Consider the following 23,634-nt stretch of genomic DNA (forward strand, 5'->3'; position numbering starts at 1 on the left):
TCCATCTGGTCTGGCCTTAGGTTTCACGATGGAACCAGGTGTTACAAGAAATGCTCACATAGCGTTTTTTAGGAGTACTCTCAGGCTATCAAAACTTTGTTTCATCAACTCAATGCTATTGGATTATTATAATCGGTTGACGGCTTAGGTCCTCATTTTTCTTCTTTTTTCACCATTGTGGTGCTTGGAAAGATCCTCACCACATATAGTACCCTTTATTATGCATGTAAGCTGCACTAATATTACATAAGGAAATACCCAACAACCCATATTCGGTATTGATCTATCAGTTGATATGTATGGATAATACTGTCATTCATAGACTCAACACTAATACAAGATATATATATATATATATAATTAAAATGTTAGAGTTTAGCCTTATTGATCGGATTCTAATCAAAACGGAATGATCAAGACCCAATTAAATATGATTGAGAAATAAGTCGATTACGGTTGAACTCACAAAACCTGCAATTAGTTTTAATATGTATTATTAATGCTAAAAATCGCATAACAGGTCGAAACATGAGAAATAGTTATTCCTAACCCATGGTGATGACTCGGGCCTCAATCAGTGTCATTTGAAGCCTATGGTGGTGGTTGGGGGCGTCGATATGGTGCCCGTAGGTATATCCATAACAGTAAATAGAAATATAATACTAGAAATGTAAATAGAGATGGAAACACACATATTTATGTGGTTCAGCACAAGGTCTATGTCTACAAGTCATTTGGAGAGAAAATTCACTATAATATGAGTATTTTACAGTCTCTTATAGTCTCTAATTTTTCTCTGTACAATAAAAATCGGAGACCTCTTTAGTCTGGAGAAGACAATATCTCTCTTGAGCTCTCATTGTGTGGTTGAAAATGATCTTTGTGTTCTTGTAATAGTCGCTCAGAAATCTAAAGTCTCTTTCCCTCAAATCTCAGACCCCTTTTATTGTGACCCAGCCAGTGATAGATGAGGAAATCGACTTTATGTCACTCCCCCCTTACGCGTCTGACTTGCCTTCCACCCTCAGCTTTTGCTTTTTGTTTTTGTGAGTCCCTTGTCTTTTTCCTCTTTCTCACTAATGGTGGCCCTTTGATGGGTTAAGTCTAGTACATCTAGGCCTTCTATTTTTTATCACCTTCATGTATAATTAAATTAAAATTAATTGTTATTAATATTGTACCTCTTAAAACTTAAAAACTTTCTATTGCTATGTGTTTGTTGGTTTAAAATATGTTATTGGTTTACAACATTATTCTAATTCTATATGCAATATTAAAATATTGATCATCTTTATTGGTAATTGTAACACTTCAAGACAAGCCCAAGTTATATGTAAGCCTATATTTTAAAAGGCCTAATCAGTAATACAATTGGAGCTCCACCATTAAAACTATTATAAAGAGTAATGACTTCACCTACCAGTATCACTTATCAATGAATATGGGGTATTACAAGGGTTATATGCATGCATGGATACTGATTTTGTCATGAGTTTGTATAATGTAGATGTGCATAATTGATCAAATCTGTGCTGCTTATAAGATATAAATATAGTCAATCAAGTATCAAGTATTTGGATCAATTAAATATGACACGAACCCGGAATATGAGCGAAAATTTTCATCATTGTCACATGTATACATTTAAATATGCGAATACTTGGAAATTAGGCACTGTTTTCAAGGCATGTCATGTGCCTATTTAGTGACCATATATGGAATGCCATTGCTAAATCATTTTATAACAATCTTTATATATATAGAGAATTGTTTTGTTATCTTGTCTTCTACCCCTTGTAATTAACTAAAAACAAGTGTTTCAAGATCCGATTATATCATCTATATCTGGTCACTCCTTATTAACAAATGATTTTTTTTTTTTTTAACAAAATATACAATCATATGCAAAGCATAAGGTGAATAATATATTATAATTAAAATAACTAATTACAATTTAGAAATTAGGCTGGAAGATAAAGGATTAGGTATTGATACGCGTGTCTTTAGAGAGAGGAAAAAAAAAAGAAAAAAGAAGGTATTAATACGTGTGAAAAGCTTTCTTGCATGCCTCTCGGATCATTGGATCGATACCCTCATTTAGAGGACACCCCTTACCGACACAACCACACGTGTTAGTTGTTATCACAAACACCAAGGCTGTTTATGTAACTCCGTGCAACCACTTCTGGACCGTTGTTCCTTGGTTGATATGGACATTCGTAGGGCATTCTGGTCATATCCCAATTTGCGTACCCCTCGTGGCCCGTGGGTTTTTGTTAACATAAATATAGGAGGCTTGTCCTTCACAGTCTTCACTTGCCTTTGGCACGTGACTTTGTGATACCCGCGGATCTACGGTAATTAACGTGGTAGGCACCGAGGTTCTCGCATTGTTTCGGCCACTTGAAGTCAGTGCTCTGTTGACTTTTGACTTTATAAAAAAAAAAAAAAAAGGGTTTGGATTCTGGAAGTCGACAGCGATGTGCGGTTAGATGTCACCCCGATGGCAGTCTTATGTCTCCGCAGCGTATATGAGTTTTGGTTCTATTTTCTGTGCATATATACTCACTCTGTCAGATCTCTGTTTCAATCCACAAACATAGTTTTGTCTTTCTTTTCACCAATTTTTTCGATTTAAAATCTTTCTCGATCAAATCATGGCCTCAGATTCTCCCCATGAAGACCTTTTCTTCATAGTGTATGAACAACTAAGCAATGAATGATCTATTTGCTCCCTACTTTTTCCTACTATCATTTCTGTTTTCTTAAATTCTGTGATAAAACCCATTTTTTCTGTACGATAAATGTTATGATTCTTTCATATCGTTAATTTGCATGATCAACCCAATCATTTTCTCTTCATATAGAATTGGAATTTGAGGCTTAAGCTTCGAGTTCTATGTATGTATATTTGCCTCAGCAATGGAGAATCTCTGGGTTTGGTTTCATTTCTTGTTTCCGGCATTAGTTCTTGCTGTGCTTGCTCCATTTTCTATGGCGCAACTGCCTCCAAGCGAAACCCGAGTTCTTTTCCAAGTTCAAGAGCTACTTGAATACCCTGCAGCTCTTCAAGGGTGGACAAATTGGACCAACTTCTGTTACCTCCCTCCCTCACCTTCTCTCAGGGTTGTCTGCTCAAACAATCGCGTAACCGAATTTACTATTGTCGGAAACAAAAGCTCACCTTCTCACAGCCCAAAACTTGCTTCGGGGAAATTCAAAGTTTCCCACCAAACTTTATCTGAAAGATTCTCCATTGATTCTTTCTTTACTGTTCTAACGAAGCTTTCCAGCTTGCAAGTGTTGTCACTTGTTTCCTTGGGATTGTGGGGTCCTTTACCATCCAAGATCAACCGCTTCTGGTCACTTGAAGTGCTAAATGTTAGCTCCAACTTTATTTACGGACAGCTTCCTTCATCAATTGCTTCGTTGAAGAATCTGAGAAGTCTTGTTTTGGCTGATAATTTGTTCAATGGGAGTGTTCCAGATCTTAAAAGTCTCGTAGTTCTTCAAGAACTGAATTTGGGTGACAATCATCTAGGACCGGGATTTCCCTCACTCAGCAACAGTCTCGTGAGTATTATAGTGAGCAACAATTCCTTCAGATCTCAGATTCCCTCAAAAGTCAGGAACTTTGCTCAGCTCCAGCAGTTTGACATCTCTTCGAATAAATTTCTTGAACCAATCCCATCTTTTCTGTTCTCTCTGCCTTCGATTCAGAATCTTAGTTTGGCCAAAAATCAACTAAGGGGGACCCTTCCTATAAATATATCGTGCAATGATGAGCTTAAGCTTGTAGACATTTCACACAACCTGTTGACAGGAAAACTGCCATCTTGCTTGGCATCAAAGTCTTCAAACCGGACTGTACTCTACTCATGGAACTGTTTGTCTAGCGGGAACTCAAAGTATCAGCATCCATATAGATTTTGCCACAAAGAAGCATTGGCCGTTAAGCCTCCAATCAAAAGTAAGAAGCGGGAGTCCAGCATCAAAGTAGGCCTAATACTCGCCATCATTGGAGGTGTCATGGCCATGGCTGGAATTCTTGGACTGCTGATCTTGGTCATTGTCAGAAGGACAAATGAGAGGAAACCTAAAGATAATAAATTTGACAGATCTGTAGCCGATAAAATGTCCATTCGTAGCTCCCCAAGATCAAACATGGATGCAAGTATGGAATTTTTTGGCTTAATTTTTTTCTGTCAAATATACTGAGAATGATGCAGATACTGCTTAAACTAGGTGCTTTGAACCATTGTATAATTCCTTGAAGGGTGGTTTTTATATATTTCTTGTTCCTTCAATAGAAAAGAATTCGATTTTGTTTTTTATAGGGCGCTTGCCGCAGACAATGAGGTTAGCAGCAGCACTCGGGCTCCCACCATATCGTGTTTTCACATTGGAGGAGATTGAAGATTTGACAAATAATTTTGACCCATCAAATTTGATTGGGGAAGGATCTCAAGGACAGGTAAAAGCATTTGATTCAAACTGTTTGTCGGATTAGCATATATTGAGAGAATATCAGGTATTGATGGAACCCTATTTCACTTCTCTCCCCATCTGAAAGTACTTGCTTTATTAACAGCTCTATAAAGGTTGGCTAAGAGATGGTTCGGTGGTCCTGGTGAAGTGCCTGAAATTGAAGCAAAAGCTCTTGCCTCAAAGCTTGGCGCAGCACATGGAAGTGTTATCCCAGATGAGACATCGGCATTTGGCCAGCATCCTTGGACACTGCATTGTCAATTATCAAGACCATTCCAATGCAGCTAGCGCTGTTTTTATTGTTCTCGAATACGTCTCAAATGGATCACTTAGGGATTATCTTAGTGGTAAAGTCAACAGAAAACCCTTTTTTCTTTTCTTAACAAACTCAAAATTCTCAATGAACTGCTTTTTAAATTGATTTTGGCAGACTGGAGAAAAAAGGAGATGCTGAAATGGCCACAGAGAATGGTAATTACCATTGGCGTCGCGAGAGGTGTCCAGTTCTTGCACACAGGGACTGCACCTGGCGTGTTTGGAAATAATTTAAAGATCGAAAATGTTTTGTTGGATGACAGCCTCACCGCAAAAATTAGTAGCTATAACTTCTTGCCATTTAAGGTTTAAAGAGAATAACCCTTTTCATCTGTAGCATTTTTGTAATCTTAGTTGAATTTCAACCATTTTCCCTGTTAATTTTTGCTGATATAATTTCCCAGGTAGGTTCAGAGAGCCCTCTCCATGGACAAGACAATCATATCAGCAGGTATTGATCCTCTTCTCCCCTTCATTTTCTTGTTTCCTCAACTGCTCTGACAATCCCAATATAATCTTCATGTGCCCTGTATATGCAGCGCTGAGACGGCAGAAAAAGAAGATATTTTTCAGCTGGGTGTTATCCTACTTGAGGTTATAACCGGTAAACGGATCACATCAGCCATTGAAGTGAGTGACCTAAAGTATCAGGTACTCATACAACTATTCATCTATTTTTGTCAAGTACTTTCAGATGAGGAGAAACTATCCTTTGCTGGTACAATCATACATTGGTAACCTGGAATTCATTGGTCATATTGCTTGCTCCCTTCACAGCTTGAGGATGGCCTGACAGAATCAGCATCAAAATTAAGGGCTGCAACCGATCCCTCTATCCAGGGATCTTTCGCATACCAATCATTAAAGACCACAGTTGAAATTACTCTCAACTGCCTGTGCAAGGATTCGAGCAAGCGGCCTTCAATAGAAGACGTTCTCTGGAATTTGCAGTACTCAATTCAAGTTCAAGAAGGATGGACCAGTAGTGGAAACCTAAGCACACAGATGTAGTGCTTTAGTTGAAGATTATTATAATGCTGTGACTGTCAGCATTCATGCTGCTTTTGTGCTACAATTCATTTATCATAAAAATTATTGTGAATAGAACTTCCCTTGCCCTGCATTTGTTACCATATTATTTGCTACCAATTTTCCTATGGTTTGACCAGAGATTATATACATGTATTTCCATCTCACCTACCTCTCCAGTCAGAGCGACATGATGGTTCAGTAACATTGCAGGAACCATTTGCAACAACTAGTTTTCGAATAATTGTTTCTTTTCAAGTTCCAACAAATCTATCATAGGTACCCCCACCCCCCAAAAAAAGCTATAAGAATGAGACGCAGTGACCAGGAGTTTTATATATGAAGTCTACAGAATATGCAGTGTATGAGATACAAGAAAAAATCAGAGAGAAGTGGCAAACACACAAACATGTCAAATAATCAAGTCGAGTTCACAAAACAATGGATGAGTCCCATTGTTATTTAAACAGGCCATTGGAATATATTTGAAGTTCCGTAGCACTTGAACTTCAATAACTAATCAGCAGTCCAACTCTGCTCAACAATCTCACGTACTCTCCTATTATATTCACGTTTGTTCTCGCTAAACATCCGTGCAGCTTCTGAATTTGCAGGAGAATTTGGATTTGGGTCACAAAGCAATGACTGCAACCAGAAAATGATGATTGGTTTAAAATAAGATCCAAGCAACATCATCAGAAAAACTAAAGCCTTTAAAATCACATATTTCAATTCTTTCTATAACACAGACACAGGCAATTGCATTTACTAATATACATCTCGAGCAAGCATGTATTTATATCTGTATGCCATAATAAAATGGGTGGAAGGCCACTTCTCCTGCCTGGGCGGGGTGGACTCTATCCTCACTGATCTCACCCCCGACCCCAACCATGCCCGTACCCACTAAGGAGTGGTTTGGATTCAGAGATAAGTTGAGATAGGTTGAGATAGTTTTTGAATAGTAGAATAAAAATTGAATTATTTTTTATATTTTGTGTAGAAATTTGGGAAAGTTGTTTTGAGATTTGAAAAAGTTGAATTGTTTATTATATTTTGTGTAGAAATTTAAGAAAGTTGTAATGATGAGATGAGATGAGATGAGATGAGTTGAAGTGAGTTTTGAATGCAAAGAGGCCTAAACGAGCAGGCGGATTGCCAAACCCACAGTCCAGAGCCCTCACACAAGACTAGAGTAGATCCAGATTCAACATCCTGCAAGCAGCCAAACAATCCTAATCGCAATCAAACTCAAACAGTCAAACTACAACAAAAGAGCTCAGATCTAGTCGGATCAGATTTGATCAAAGATCAGATTCGAGACCCACGGTTATAGTTATAGATCCGTGCCTTAAAGACCCATGACCGAGAAAGGAGTAGGAGGAGAGAAGAAGGGAGAAACAGCTGAAGAGAGTAATCTCAGGTTTTATATAAATACGTATATAACCGGAGCGGGCGGAAGGGTGGATTATTACCGACCATCCACACCCCCCCCCCCCCAACCCACCCTATTAAAAATTTAGCCTTTCGCACCTGCCGGGTCAGGCGGATTGGCTGGGTGATGGGGGCCCACTACCCAGCCCTATCCTCTGCAAATGTATAGATGATTTGAACAAGCTAAGCACACAAATAAGCAACATAAAAATTTGTGGGGAGAGACATGTAATACAAGAGAATTGGGTCTGAAAATATAGTTAAATGCATTAGATAGAAAACTAAGGGAGAGACAAGGTAGGGGGGAGGGACTCGTACATAAGCATCAGTAGATCCACACCAAAATGATCATGACATGTTAACCAATAATTCACAGTCCTTAAGTTTGTATTGATTTAATACCTGGATAGAGGTAAGTATAGCTGCCGCATCATAAATAGGGCTCCATTGATTTTGTAGAATATCCAAACATATGCTTCCATCCGCATAAACTGAACAAAAAAAATAAGAAACAGGAACTTAGAACAATAAATGGCTGAAATTCATGCCAACAAACAAAATCTCTCGTTAGAAATTTTGAAGTTGTTCACAAACAAAAGATCTCAACGAACTTTTTAAAGTTACTCCCAACAGAGAATAGTATCACGAAATATGGGAAAAGATGCTCCACAACCCCAACGAACTTATTTCCTACTCAGTCTCAATACCTAATACCATTGCATGGCCAGTCTGATGGACATTAGAAATGAAAAGACAGATATTTACAGAAAGATGAAGGATAAATACACTCAATTTCTAATTTTTTTTAAATAAGTAATAAACTCCTTAAAAAGCACAAGGGGCACAACCAAGATTCAACATGTAGAAAAGAGGAAATTATTTTAAAAGGAGTTTTTTTATCATATCCAATGTCTGTGCTTTATCATAGAAGTTTTTGCATTCCTATCACTTCAAATACACCATATGAGGCAAGTAGAGACCATCTTTCACACTGCTGCAATTTGAAGACTAACACTTAACCCCCTCCACGAACATTTTTCTGATCACTACCCAAGTCACTAAGTCAGACCCAACTGGCTGAAGATTTCATTCCACAAAACATTAGCAATCCCACAATGGGGTGCCAATGGCATTACCCTCGTCCTTTGGGACCATGAGGTCTAAGGTTGGGGTTTCAAAACCCCCCAATTACTAGGGTGTTGTCCCTTAAAACTTGCCTAGCAAAAAACAAAACCCACGATGGGGTTTAAGATGATCAACAAACTCTTTATTCCTCTTACACATGCAACACCAATAAATCACAATGTTCCATCCAAACTCTTTATTTCCTAGAGACTCAGAGAGGCTGTCCATACAAAATCGCAGCTGTCATGGGGACCTTAGTCCACCAAATGCCCTTCCAAGGAAATAGGTTGTGATCATGAGGAGTTAGGATATTATAAAAAGGTCAAATATTGAAAACCCCTCATGGAGACACACCCCCGCTGAGCAACAGGAATAAATGACATAACCAAGGGTCCAAGAGAACCCTTCTTTTGTATCTATCTATGGAGCAAAAATAATTAAAGACAGAACAAGGAATAATAAGCCATGCCCTGGACGTACTGCTATGAAATTGTAATCATTGCATATGTCCAGACTTACACAATTTATATTTTTTTATTTTTTTTAATAAGTGACTTTCACACATTCAAAATGAACAGAAAGGATATCAGGAATATCAAGAAATTGTAGATGTTAAAAATTTTTTGTCAACTTACTATTTGGATGGAACATTCGAGAGACAAAGCGCACTATTGGTGGCTTGTTTGGATAATCCTCCGTAAACTGGAGTGTCAATTTAAACGTACCTGAAGGACTCAAAGATATCATTATGAACATAGAATACTCAATAAAAGCTGTGCTAGCAATACAGCCTGTATATTGATAACTTCAGTCATACAAATGAAAATTTCAAAGAGAAAACCAATAAACAATTAGCATAACAGAAATACCATTTTGCAGAATTTTTTTTTTTCCCATGTTAAGCATACTTAAAAGCTGAAAAATATCATATTAATGACAACACATACACGCAACTACATGTTGCATGGTTGACAACATAAGATACAACAATCACACCCATCTCTCAGGATTAGCTCAAACCTTCCAATTTTTCTGAATTGGAAGGTTTATTAAGATATGAATTTGTTGCCTCCCAAAGCATACCCAAAACTAGAATGTGAACAGTGAAGGATGCAAGTAATACCATAAGAAGTAGGAAGTAAATAATTCACTGCAACATGAGTTAAGATGGGATGGTCCCCAGCACACCAGTGTACCAAGCCAAACGTGACCAATGCATTTGCACCATGTATGGAGGACCAATCATGCACGGTTCTTTCCCCATAAAAGTCCCAGGAAATCTTTACAGAAATAGCAAAACTCAGAAGGTAGTGGGCTACCAAATTAATTCCTAAACACAATCAAGGATCAAATTACCGATATAGAAAGAAAGTGGCAACCAACCAAACAACAGGTCTAGCTTTCAAAATAGGCTTTGACAGTTCACTAATAATAAACTATGGTATCTTTGAAACCTCTCCATGCACTTGAATAGTTGCAGGTGAAAAAAAAACTAAAAGCATCAAAACATGTTAGTCCTATTTATATGAGATTAGGCACAACAATTAACTTTACCTCCATCCCATGGGGTATCATCAGGCCTGCAATTCAACAATAGGAAGGGACATAAGTACAACTATATCAGAGCTATACTCATTCAGAACAGTCAAAATAAATATATACATTACACAGAAAAAAAAGAACATATATTGAAACAGAGACAAAGACAGTTATGCTTTTGGAACGTACCCAAAGATAACAGCATTCCAAAGCATTATGTTGTTGTCATGAGGAGCACCACTGATGCCTGCGGGAGGATCTTGCTGCAACCTCTTAAAATCCCTCATCAGCCTCTTCCTCGCAGGAGTTGACATCCTGAGCGCCTGTAAACTCAAGCCAAATTATAATAGTTAGTAACTTCCGTACCCATATGGGTGCGCAGAGACAAGTAGAGCGCTAGATCAACCATCTAACAAAATTGCAACAATAACAGTGCATTGAAGGGTCTATGAAACATATAGTACTAAATTAATCCTTCAAAAAAGATACAGGTTGAGAAAATCCAACAAACTAATCCCAACTGGGATAGCTAATTTCCGGCCTCCCCACATATTGGCAACTGAAAAGTTAACTAACGTGTTAATTATATCAAAACACTAAATAAACCCCAGATCAAAAAAAATGTGTGATGGGGTTTCTTAATTATTTAGTAATTAAGAATACCACTGACATCAAATACGAAGCCCATAATTAATTAGAAATTCTCGTTAGAAAAAAAAAAAGAAAAAAAAAAAAAAGGCCGATTTCTTATCAAACACACGCACATAGAACAGACAGAAAACCCCATATCGATAATCGAGAGTTTCTCCCAAGTTTTTCCAGTCTAACGCGCCAAGCACTTTCAAATTCTAAATAAATTTAGCAACCAAAACTAGGGCTATCTCCAATCAAATAAGGATATAAAACCCAGTATCGGATTTCCTACTTGTGAGGTCCTAACCGCGCTTCAGAAGAATCTTGTCTCTCCCCAGAACTTTATAGGAGAAGAAACAGATGAATATTAACGGTGACGGCCTGATGGGCTAGAAATAACAATGAGAGAGGTTTGGGTTGAGATTATTGGTAATTACCCTCTCTCGACTTCCGCTGCTGCTTTCTCCTGACCTGTGGTTGCTACTGGCTAGTGGCTACGCCATGCACTGTATGTATGTGTATTTATTTATTTATTTCCTTATAAATTTATTTATTATTATTGTCTTTTTGCGCGGGGAAAAACATATAATTATCATTCAATATTAAATCGGTTTCTAGACTTTTAGCTATCGATATCTTGACTATACAACTAATATATTACATTAATTGATTTCCTGCGTGTAAGATTTATGTGCAGTAGGATTAACGGGTATGGTTCGGTTTAATATTAAAAAATTAAATTTTAATAATATTTTAATTTTTAATTTTTTTAATTTCTTCTTATTTATAAAAATTCAATAAAATATCTTAATTTAAATTATTTTACTACTATTTATAAACTATTTCAATATTATTTACAGATTTTGCATCTTATCTCATTCTTTAAACAATCTTAATGTAAAATAGATTTACTGGATTATTGAATTACATGAAATTTCGTCACTTTGAAAATATACTTTTGTAAAATAAAAATTTGTGATTGTAACAGTTCTCGTTCAATAATGAGAGGTGACACAGAGCATATTGTAAGGTGGCCATCCACAAAGAAATATGCAGTAAATTCAACTAGACACATTATCACACCCAGCATCCACTTGTAAAAGTTTTCCAAAAGCCTCTGCTTCTGTACTTAGGGCCTAACTTGATTATCGCATGACACCTTAAGTAGATTTACATATTTTAGAAACTAACCTGTAAGGAAGAAAATGATATTTACATATTCTAAGGTGGTCAATGATATTTCATGCAGACGCCCACAGGATTTAATTTTTTTTAGAATTTCTGTTGGAAAAGACTTAGGGAAGGTTTAGTTGGTGAGTTAAGTTGAGATGATAAGATGAGATGAAAATTGAAAGTTTAATAAAATATTATAATAATATAATTTATTTATTTATTTTTATTTTGAGATTTAAAAAAGTTAAATTATCTATACATTTTATTTGAAAATTTGATAAAGTTGAATTGTTTATTATATTTTGTTTGAAAGTTTGAGAAAGTTGAAGTGATTAGATGAGATGAGTTGAGTTGAGATCAACTCATTATCCAAACAAGACTTTAAAGTGAGAGAAAAAGGGGCACACAATATTGAATAAAATATTACAGAATCCACCTTAGATATCTATCTCTATTAGGAGTGGCAAATCATGTTTTCAGGTCATGATCGTGTCATGTCAAATTATAATAGTCTACTATATAGGTCGATCTGAACCCGACTCATTAAGTTAAACGTGTCAAACTTTTAAACTCTAACACAATCCATTTAAATAATAGATCATGACATATCATCCGTTTTGACGAGTTTAATAATAGATCAACACGATACGACTTATTGAAATTCGTTTCATATAAATAGATTGAACTAACACGTATAACTCATTCGACCATATTAACATAATTTCACATAAAAGTTAAAATTTATATTTATTAGTAATCACAATATCTTAAAAAAATTAAGACTACCTACTAACAAAAAATATCAATGTTTTTCAAAATTTTTACATAAGCAATATTACAAAGAGTTAGTCTACATACAGTCTCCAAATTGGGACAGCTCATGTAAATTCATACAATTATGTTTAAAAAATCTTAAAACTATAATAATATCCTTTTTAAAATGATGATTTTTCTCTTTTTATCCTCATTTATTAATGGAACTGCACACACAGTGCTCCACTCAAGATTGCAAATAGAATTTCTCTATTACAAACCCTACATTAACAAATATGAGCATACGTCTAACATTACAATCAGAATAATCAAAACATAAGCATATTGAGAACTAATATTACAACTTAACAATAATAAAATTTTAATTTTGAAATAAAATCTAAACGGATCAGAACGAGTTGATTTCAAGTTAAGCAGGTTAACCCGTTATTAATCCGCTTATAAATCATGTTTTAACGGGTCAACCCGTTTTGATCGAACTCATTAACATCAAACTCAAACTCGCTAATTTCGTGTCGTATTCGTATTGAGTTTACAAGTCGTGTCATATATTGTCACTTATAATCTCTACCTCCTTTTAAACCCTAATTTATTGTTAAATAAATATTATAGAGTTCAGTTTATATATATTGTCCCTCTGAATCCCTACAATAGTAAGAAATTCAAGTCCGGAGCCCTACACTGCACTATGGATGCCACCAATGCAAATTTAAAGTCAACCGAATATTTATGTGTTATTTTTCGGTTGTGTGCAAGGACATTGAAAGCCAAAAACATATTTTTTCTAATAAAAAAAGAAAAAGAAAAAGAAAAAGAAGGGTTATAGAAGTTTATTAAGATTATTAATATGAAATTCGTTGATTTGGAAAGCCATTAGAAACGAATCGGAAATTTTGAAAAAATGTGTCAATTTTTTACCAAAATAATGATTCCTTGATCACCTTTGTGTAAATTCGTATTCTGTGGAGACAGACCACAAGTGTAACACTCGGATCCAATCAAGTTCAATTTTTTTTTCTTTGTTATTTATTTATTTTCTTTTAGTTTATTTATTTATTTATTTATTTATTTGGTTCATTTTATTTTGTTTTATTTTCTTCACACGTCAAAATTTTTTTTACGCATATTTATTTCCTTTCTTTCTGTTTTTATTTTTTCCCCCCTAGGTCTCCCCCTCGTCTACGGCTTGCATGCACACACACAACTCAGCCTTTCATCCACAGACACGTCTCTCTTATCTCTAGGATTTTCGCATCATATTTATGCTCACTCATTGGCCTTGCTTAGAGAGACTGCGCTATTACGTTCACTGCCCCTTACGTATTCGACGCAACCCACGTTTCACTCCCTCACGTTCACTGCCTCTCTGCCTTCTCAGTTCTGTGCTCATCAACCTTACCACCATAAACCTCCACCAAACACAATTCACGCCGGTGCCTCCGCCTCTCAAAGTCCATCACCCAAGCCGTGCACCACCACCCTCTCCGTGTAAACACCACCTCTATAAGCCACGGAAATCCTTTGTTTTAGACATCCGAAACAGAGCCACGCCTGCAGCCACCCCAACTCCTCGGTGCCACCTACCACGGCTCACCCACTCCCAACGTTGCTCCGTAACACATCTGCTTAGCCGCTGCTCAGCCACACGAAACCGTGAGCCCCCCCACCTCACGGAAAAGCCTCTGCTTCCTGCACAAAAAACAGAACATTTACTGATCTCCACCGTAAGCCACTGCAAAAAAAACACCTTTTGCACCGGAAAGCACCATAAAAACAACAGAAATCGCCGGTTGTGACATCCCCGTCACCTTGCACAGATCGGTGAACCCAGACCCTCCATATTTGTTCCCTCTCGGTTGCTCTCTCTCTCTCTTTCATCTCGCACTCTTCGTGCTCTCTCTACCTCTCTTGCTTTCGCCGCCCAGCATAGGTGGCCTCGCAACTGCATGCCCTCCTCGGCGCCCAGCAGCACCACCATTGTTCCTCCAGCCCAGCCGTCGTGCCTTGCCTCTCCACGTACAGCTCGGTTTTAGTCGTGAGTCCACACTCCACTTCCTTTGTTTTTCATGTTGATGACTTAAAAAGGGTAGTGTGTGTGTGTGTGTGTGTATGTGTATATATATATATATATATATATATATATATGTGGGTAAGTCTGTAACCTAATAGGATGGATGTTATTACCATTATATCTTTGATCATGTTTTCAAATGAAGTATTAGAGAAACTATTGCATAGTTGGTCTAATAAATAAAAATTTCCTTGTTACCGTTAAATTACAAGTTACATATTTGTGTTTAAAACTTTGATATGTATTTGTAAAATCTAAATTTTCCATGTTTACAGAAATGATATTAATAAGCTAAATTTATTTTTAAGTAAAGCCTCTTTCAAAAGTAAGTGATAATGTTGTAATTTTATTATGATATAGTTTGTTAAATAATTTTTATGTATAACTTAAAAGGAAATTTTGGCATAATTATGTTATGTAGTATTAAATCCGATAGTTTGATTTTTCATTAGTAAATAAGTTAGAGTTAATACTTTAGTCAGAGATTTAGTTGGAATTTGAGAAGTGTTAACATTTTTAGGAATTCGTGAATTTAGGTTTCCGAGGAATTAAAATAAGTTATTTTAGCATTTTAAACTTAAATATTGAAATACGTGCTCGATTGGAAATTTATGAAAATTATGTGATTATGTTATAGGTGAAGATTAATATTTGTTCGGCATTTTGAGGAAATTTTCAAAAAGTTAAGAAGTCAAGGTAAGCGGAGTTCCTATGCTAGACTTTGCATTAAAATAAAATGAGCTGAGGTTATTCTTAGAAAATATACATATTTGATTATGAAAAGAAATTTGAACTACGTTAGTTATTTGTTCTACATTATTCATGAGATTCTATTTAAGAATAAATTATTTTCTGTCATGACTGGTGTAAACATGAGCTTATTTTTTACTTTCTGTTTCTGAACTTTGAAAAGAGAGCGAATATGAAATTTTGTACATAAATTATGTTGTGATATGATTTTGTTCTGTTATGAAGATTTTATGTACTCTGATATGATCTGATGTGATTTCTGCAAACCTTTGGCATAACATTCTGTTTCTGTTTCTGTTCTGTTCTGACCTTACCACGGGTGTAAAACTGTGGCCTCTATTCGGGTTGGTACCAACTTTTCTGCTTTTGGTGCACCCACTTTAGAAACAAAGTGGTTTTCTGCGTGGTCTTTCCTATGTGCACACTCGAGGCTCCAAGAATGATAAGGGGAAGATTCACATTCTGTTTCTGCTCGGTTAGCTACCGGGGTTTGCACAACCCTACCACGGGGGTTAAACATGGTATTTGTTCTGATATGATAAGATAAGATGCGATATTTCAGTTTATTATATGCCAAAGGGACTTTGATTATGAATATTTTTGAACTTTTGCTCTGATATTTTTGATAACATGTTCTGACGCTGCATTATGAAAATGTTATTATGATTCTGCATTTTGAAAGAAAATATTTTATTTCTGCATTATGAATTCTGTAAATGCTCATGTTTACACACTAGTATATGTCATCTGCTTATTGAGTTGTTGATAACTCACCTCTTATCTTCATATATTTTTTTAGATGATTTTGATGGTTCAGCTGGAGAACAAGAGTATGAAGTTTTAGTAAAGTGTGATGATCGAAGTGGAATAAGTGTCTGAGGGTACAAGTGCTTATTTGAGAGTCGTAGTTAGTGAACTGATTTTATTTTTTCGGGTATTTTGATTTGATGAGTTAAGGATAATTTTGAGTTTTGGAGAGTTTTTAATTTATGTTATTGAGATTCTCTTTATTGTCTCCATAGAGGAACTTAGATATTTGGATTGATTAAATGGATTAACATGTTATGGGATTTTCTGGATTTTATAGTTTTGTTATTTAAGTTGATTTTAGATATGAAGAGTTAACTCTCCGGACCTCCGGGAACGGGACGTTACAACAAGGCATGAGACCATATCCTTCGTTACAATATTACAATTGGAGGGATGCTTTTATCCCCATCATTTGGCCTGCTATGGTTCGTTAAAGTCCACTAATACGATCCATTAGCCCCGCGAATAAAGAGTATACATACACCCGTCATGCTCTCCAATAGTAGATAAATATGATAACCACTACGAATAACAACCGATCTCCTATAAAAGGAAAGGGTGAGATACTCGCTCGAGGATGGCAATCCTTTCCTTATGTGGATATAGATCCCGGTCCCAATAAGCAAGATCCCGAGATTAAATGAGAAGATCATGCCGTTATTTGATCATTATCGAATAAGATTCATTCCTATATAAAGGGCCGATGCTAGCAATTCCAAATAACATTTTTCGCTATATCTTCTATAGCAATTCTCTATCTTGGATTTTGACTTAAGCATAAGAGGTGAATCAGGCACATCGAACTACTACGCTTCTTGATGTAGACTGATTGAGTCAATCACCAGATCAATACGGATCACGTCCTCAACAACAATATTCCAAGTTAATAACTTTGGAAAATATTAGAATTATCTTAAACTCAAATGTTATGTTTGTCATAAATATCCGATTTAGATTATTGATGCCCCTTTTCTTTCAAAGTCTTAAATGTATTAGTTTATAATAATCTCATGTTCATATGGATCTTAAATATATATAATATTTTATTTTATTGAAATGCATGTTGTTGTTCACCGTTCGTCAAATTTTCATATCAATTTGAATGAAATCCACCTCATGTGTGTGATGTATCCATTCAATTTTCAGGAAAAAAAAAAAGGAAAGATAGTTTATTTTAGACTCGATGGAACTATTTACTAGGCCTATGCAAGAAGCCTGATGGGCCGCTCAACTCGCGTGACCCGACTAGGTCCACCCGACAAAAGTCGGGTTTATCGGGTCAAAACTTCAAAACGAGTTTATAACGTTGAATCCATCGAAACCGATTTTGGACAGTCTTTTCTTCCACTGCAAAACCCTAGCCTCTGTCGCGTTCTTTGTCACATTCGCCCCTTTGTTACTACTTTCCTGGCTCAGGTTAATAGTCTCTCTTACTTTCTCTCTTTTGCTCAACTGTTGGAGGGGGTTCTTTTCTTCCATAGGTTGGGAACTGGGTGCGTGTGGTCAGGTGTGGACTAGGAGGGAGACTTCGCTATTCCTCGTTTAGATCTCCTCAATCTCCTACTAGGTCCCAACCTTTCAGACGTTTGGATTCCCAGCACCAACACCCATCGTCCTCAATCCTTTGCAATTTTCTGTAAGTCTTTAAAAGTGGCACTTTTGTTTCGTTATTTATATTTTCTTTTTGTTTTGTTTCTTAAAAGCACTAAAATGTTTCTTACCTCTTCCTTCCACTCTCTGTTTCACTTTCCACAATTCCAACTGTCTCTTCTTCTAAAACCACTCTGTTTTGGTTCGATTTCTCATCATCCATTCCTTCTCTTTGTTTTCTCTCATTCTTTTTATTCTTTGAAGAAAAGATTATGTTTTTTTTCCTAATTTCGGAAAGTTGATTTCCTTTTCTTTTCCGCTCGAGGATCTCTTTAATTTTGATTTCTGTAAGGGGTTGTTGTAGGACACGAGATCTAGGATCTAGTTAGTTGAAGCAATGGAGTTCGTTATTCTGGAAGCAGTGTTCTGAGAGGAATAGCATTTGAGCTCAATACATCGTTGTTTTACTTTAAATGATAGTTAGGATGTAGATAACAGATTAGGATGCAGTCGTTTAAATAGGACTCAATTTAAATAAGACGTCATCATTTTTTGCTATGTCATTTAATTCATGAACAATTAGAACTACTGTAAGATTATTGTAGTTACACTGATTTATCTATAAAAAGAAGCCATGGGTTGGGAAGGAGGCCAACTAAGGTATTCAAGTCACAATTGATTTCTATCTCTATCTCTCTCTCTCTCTCTCTATAGTTCTTAGAGAATCCTAGAGGGTGATGTCCTCAAATTACATCAATTCTTGTAGAAGATAAAGAGGTCCATTACATTTTGGTATTAGCAGTCAGTCATGGCAGAAGGAACAAGGTCATATGCACATATCCTGGATTCTGTAAATCATTTACATCAACAACAAGAAAGGCAGTAGAAGCAGATTGAGGATGCGATTGCAGTTTTAGTTCAACAGCAAGAAACAACAAGATTAGAAAGAGAAAATCAAGACAGGAAGTTTGCGGAGTTGCTGCAACAGATTTCAAAAATCTCTTGCAATGATCAGTTAGAAGTTAATGAGCAGAATGTAAGAAATGTACGAGATCATCATCAATCGAGAGATGGTAAAGGGCAAGAAGGCGTGAGACCTAACGTGAGGGGAATCAAGTTAGATTTTCCAAAGTTTACTGGAAAAGATCCTTTAGCATGGATCAATAGAGCTAATCAATATTTCTTGTATCATCAAGTGCCTCCTGGTCAGAGAATTTTCTTACCTTCTTTGCATATGGATGATGATGCTTTAATATGGACAGTAGTCATTGGTGGCTAGGAGGAATTTTAAGCTTTCTCCTCATTTCTTTGGTCATTTCCAAATGGTTCAAAGGGTAGGACATGTGGCTTATAAGTTGGATCTGCCTCAACACAATTCTATTCACCTAGTTTTTCATATTTCATGCCTTAAGAAGAAATTGGGTCAACATCACTCTCCACTTTCATCTTTACCTTTAGTAGATTTGCAAGGAGAATTGGCACCTGAACCAAAGGTTATCCTTCAGCACAGAAGAAGACAAATGAATAATAGAGCAGTGGCTGATGTCTTAGTTTAGTGGAAAGGGGCTAGCATTGATGATGCAACTTGGGAGCCCTATTGGGAGCTGCGTAACAAATTTCCTCACCTTGTGGATAAGGTGTTTTGATGAAGGAGAGTATGTAAGGGGCTGTTGTAGGACACGAGATCGAGTTACTTGAAGCAATGGAGTTCGGTGTTCTGGAAGCAATGTTCTGAGAGGAATAGCATTTGAGTTCAATATGTCGTCGTTTTACTTTAAATGACAGTTAGGATGTAGATAACAGATTGGGATGTTGTCGTTTAAGTAGGACTCAATTTAAATAAGTCGCTGTCATTTTTTGCTATGTCGTTTAATTCATGTAGGTTCTTTGCTATGTCGTTTAATTCATGAACAATTAGAACTACTGTAAGATTCTTGTAGTTACACTGATTCATCTATAAAAAGAAGCCGTGGGTTGGAAAGGAGGCCAACTCAGGAATTCAAGTCACAATTGATTTATATATATATATATATATATATATATATATATATATATATACTAGCTGTGAGTGACGTGCAATGCACGTTTTCCTAGTGACTAATATCCATAGAATGTAAAAATAATATGTTTTTTAAAATAAAATTAATTAGTCAATAATTTAATGTACAGGAGCAGAAAAATAAATTTTAACAAGCATCATAATGATAACAAAATGTTACAGTAATATGAGTAATATGAAAATGAAAAGATTTTGGATATTTTAGTAATAGTTTTCTTAGCAAAATATATGAATTGTAGAATTTAACCACATTACTCAATGACTTAGGAAGCACAAAAAAAATATTTTATCTAAATAATTTTAGTTAATTAAGAATATTATGAGATTTAAATTATATTAAAAATCCTAATTATTTATATGATTTTATTTTCTTAAAAATATTTAACAAAACTCTATTTTTTATTTAATGATAAAATATTAGTATTTTATAAATTAAAGTTGAATTTATATTTTAATTATCTATTCTAAGTTAATTTGTTTTTAATGTTTTAACCTCCACTGTTGGATCAATTCTAGAGATTTAATATGAAGGATTGAGATTTAAAATCCCAAACCCTAAAATTTTCACTCATTTTCCCTCTTCCCTCTCTTTCCTCCCTCCCTCTAGCCGCACGCCCCTCTCCCTCTCGATCTCTCTTCTCCTTGGCTCCTCGCAGCGCCACCAGCCGTTGCTACTGCGCCACCACCAAGCCTAATCACCGGCGACCTTCCCCACACTGATCTCGTCCCCACAAACCTCTCTCTCCCCCCGCAACAAGCCGAAGCCCGCAGCCCTCTCTCTTCCTCTACACGCACGAGTTTCTCCCCGTAGTGTCGTCGTTAGCCACCCCTACGACACCGCACCACCACCACCAGCCAGCGGATCTCGTCCCCACAGACCTCTCTCTCTCTCCCCCCATAATAGGCCGAAGTTCATAGCCCTCTCTCTTCCTCTACACGCAAGAGTTTCTCCCCGTAGCGCCACTGTTAGCCACCCCTACAACATCGCACCACCACCAGCAGCCTCATCCTTCGCCAACTACCCCTCCACTTCCTCATTTCCTCCAGCCGACGACCCTTGATTTGTGATTTATGTGGAAACTTGTGTGGTGATTTTATAATTTGTGTGGTGATTTGTGTGGTGATTTTGTGATTTTGTGGTAATTTTGTTGTGATTTTGTGGTGATTTTGTTATAATTTTATGGTGATTTTGCTGTGAGGATGTAGAGAGGGACGCAGATACTGTTTATTACTGTTCACGTTTATAGAGGCTTTTAAGTATAAGGGGGATATCTCTCTCTCTCTTCTCTCTCTAGTTCTTGGAGAATTCTGGAGGGTGATGTCCTCGAATTACATCAATTCTTGTAGAGGATAAAGAGGTCCATTACAATTTCCTGGTTCTAGAAATAGTTGTTTTTTTTATGGGTTTATGATTTTTTGGCAAGCATGAAGTATACTTCGTTTAAATGATGCAAAACGAAGGCAATCACTGGAAAATGTCCTGGATTGGCTGTTGTTTTGGTGGGTAAAAGGAGGGACTCGAGGACTTTCATTAATATAAAGCTAAAAGCTTGTGAAGAAGTTGGAATTGCAACTTTGATTGTGGAATTGCCCGAAACCTGCACAGTTTTGGCTAATACTGTCCATGATGATTTTGTTTTTGCTGCAATTATTGGCAAGGTCAGTAAAGGAATTCATGAATTGGATTTTGGACTTTTTAGATTTTCCTCAGTATTTTTTCGTTAGAAACCTTCCCTTTTAATGTACTATAGTTTGTTTGTAATGTAACGGTGAAGAAGAAAGTAAACAAAATGCTGGAAGCCACAAGAAAATAGATGCACAATTGGTGTTTGATAAAAGTTCGCAAATGGAATTGTAAAGGTTCTAGTCGAGGTTTATGGATAGGTTCTTTTTAATAGCTTGAATCCAACTTTTTGTATGTCTTCATGGATTTTGAGATCTGAATACTCTCAACTATTATTATTATTTCTTGAGAAAGTGGCTAAGAATGCTTTATATTCAGATAATGATAATGTGCGAGGGCTAGTGATGAGTTAAAAAAAAAAAAGAAGAAGAAGAAGAATAAGAATAAGAAGAAAGAAAAAGATCATTTTTACCCGACCCAAATGGTTCGTGTCTGGTCAGGTTATTTTTCCCTAGGCATGTGGGCCAAGTCGGGTCGAGCCAAAACGGTTCTTGGGCGGGCCAATCTGCATGCATACTATTTACAACATAATAAATAAGAAGTTCTAATCATTTGTGAGCATAGAGATTTTTTATTTTTTTATTTTTTTTAAGAGGGACAATACTTGTTTGTGGTGGATAAATACCTTTTACAACATAAGAGCTTTGGGGTTTATATAAATCTCAAAACCAAAACTCTTGTAAAAACATGCATTCTAAGCAAAAACTACTACTCACTTTAACTATTCCAAAGTATCTATTACAATTACATAAATAAAGCAAATATTCAGAAGTGCTATTTCCATCTAAAATTTGGTAAACCAGATTTATGAATAACAAAAAGTCCATACATGCCTAGGTAATTGTAAAATAAAGGAAAACGACAGAGTGATACCTAAAGCTTCAAGATTAGTTAATCCATCTGTCACACCATTACCTTCTCTGTATATATGTTGCACATCAAAACCTATAAACTTGTTAAAGTAAAGTATATCCTCCCAGATATTCACATACCTGCAAGGGGACATTTTCTTATTTCTGTACGAATTAACCACTAGCAATGCATCCAATTCAACAACAACATCATAAAAACTAAGCTAATAACACAAAGAAAGACCAATTTTTACTACTAAAATCTCTACAAAAATATTTGTTCAAATCCCCAAATGAATGGGGAAGCCATGTATAAATTGCTCATAGTGATATCGAATAATACCACCATAGCCAGCAAGTCCGGGGTTGCCCTTTGAGGCCACATTGATATTAAGTTTCATTCTACAAGTAGGGAGATTAGCTAGTGAATTAAACTAAATATTTTTTGTTTAGTATTCAGCAATGGAATTCTCAAGAAATTTAAAATATAAACATCATCCTACCTTGTTATGCCCCTTGATGGTTTAATCATCAAATTTAATTCTTGCAACCGCTTTTCCAAATAATGCAAGAAACATGTTTGATTTTACCTTCATATTTGACTGAGTTTCTTGCTAGTCACAACTCCCAAAGTATTAAACAGAAAACTAGCTGAGTAATTATATGAATCTGATTTGTGCCATGAAAAACCGACTTCCAAGTTAGCAGTTTATCTCTCAACCCTAAAGTTGAAAGATCTAATATGCTAAAAATTTGTGAGAAGTGATGCCCTACAGATACAACAAGAGCACAATCATTAAAAATATGTAAATCAGACTCTACAGCCTCACAGCCATAACTACACTTCGAAGCCAAGCTTATGCCCCATTTTTTAACATTAAAGTCTAAAGCTACCCCATTATTTCACAATTTCCATACAAAAACATAAATTTTTACTAGAAGAATCTTACTCCAAATATATTTAGAAGCAGAAGATCGAGCAAGCTGAATTCTAAGAATGCTCCATGTTGATTGAGTAGTGAATTTACCATCATTTGTATGCTTCCAATATCTATCATCATCACCACTTCTTAGTTTTATTTGAAAACTAAGAACATGATGCATCAATACAAAATTTTGAAAGAATTTCAAGCTTATCCCTTTTCCAACCAATTGTAGAACTTAAATCATTCAATCTCAGGTTTGATATAGTGACAGAGAAACCCAAAGATGCAATGGACCCATTTCCCATCCAATTATCATGCCAAAAATTGATATTACCACTTCTAATATTCCACTAACTTTAAGATTGTATGAAGGGCAAATATAC

General features: G+C 36.0%; 2 protein-coding genes across 9 annotated transcripts; one reads left to right on the plus strand and one right to left on the minus strand.

Annotated features, from left to right (window-relative positions):
• Window positions 1-2,372: 2,372 nt before the first annotated feature.
• On the plus strand, window positions 2,373-5,980 carry LOC121256348 (probable LRR receptor-like serine/threonine-protein kinase At1g14390). Its single transcript, XM_041157119.1, has 7 exons — window positions 2,373-4,174; window positions 4,338-4,474; window positions 4,592-4,835; window positions 4,919-5,109; window positions 5,208-5,254; window positions 5,343-5,454; window positions 5,581-5,980. The coding sequence occupies exons 1-7, from the start codon at window positions 2,923-2,925 to the stop codon at window positions 5,812-5,814; spliced, it is 2,217 nt and encodes a 738-aa protein (XP_041013053.1). The 5' UTR covers window positions 2,373-2,922; the 3' UTR covers window positions 5,815-5,980.
• Window positions 5,981-6,153: 173 nt separating this feature from the next.
• Window positions 6,154-11,134, minus strand: LOC121256349 (ubiquitin-conjugating enzyme E2 2-like). Of its 8 annotated transcripts, XM_041157124.1 has the most exons (10): window positions 11,001-11,134; window positions 10,856-10,903; window positions 10,120-10,253; window positions 9,946-9,971; window positions 9,027-9,182; window positions 7,669-7,757; window positions 6,971-7,047; window positions 6,730-6,738; window positions 6,602-6,689; window positions 6,291-6,477 (listed from the first exon to the last, which is right to left on the minus strand). In XM_041157124.1, the coding sequence occupies exons 3-9, from the start codon at window positions 10,242-10,244 to the stop codon at window positions 6,629-6,631; spliced, it is 543 nt and encodes a 180-aa protein (XP_041013058.1). In that variant the 5' UTR covers window positions 10,245-10,253; window positions 10,856-10,903; window positions 11,001-11,134; the 3' UTR covers window positions 6,291-6,477; window positions 6,602-6,628. The 8 variants fall into 8 exon arrangements, with proteins under 8 accessions (XP_041013054.1, XP_041013057.1, XP_041013056.1 ...); XM_041157120.1 differs by lacking the exon at window positions 6,602-6,689 and having other exon boundaries at window positions 6,154-6,477; window positions 6,736-6,738; window positions 11,001-11,132; XM_041157123.1 differs by lacking the exon at window positions 6,602-6,689 and having other exon boundaries at window positions 6,154-6,477; window positions 6,736-6,738; window positions 9,027-9,116; window positions 11,001-11,115.
• Between the last annotated feature and the right edge of the window lie 12,500 nt (window positions 11,135-23,634).

Source organism: Juglans microcarpa x Juglans regia, chromosome 3D (assembly GCF_004785595.1).
Source record: "Juglans microcarpa x Juglans regia isolate MS1-56 chromosome 3D, Jm3101_v1.0, whole genome shotgun sequence".
In the NCBI taxonomy this organism is placed as follows: Eukaryota; Viridiplantae; Streptophyta; class Magnoliopsida; order Fagales; family Juglandaceae; genus Juglans; species Juglans microcarpa x Juglans regia.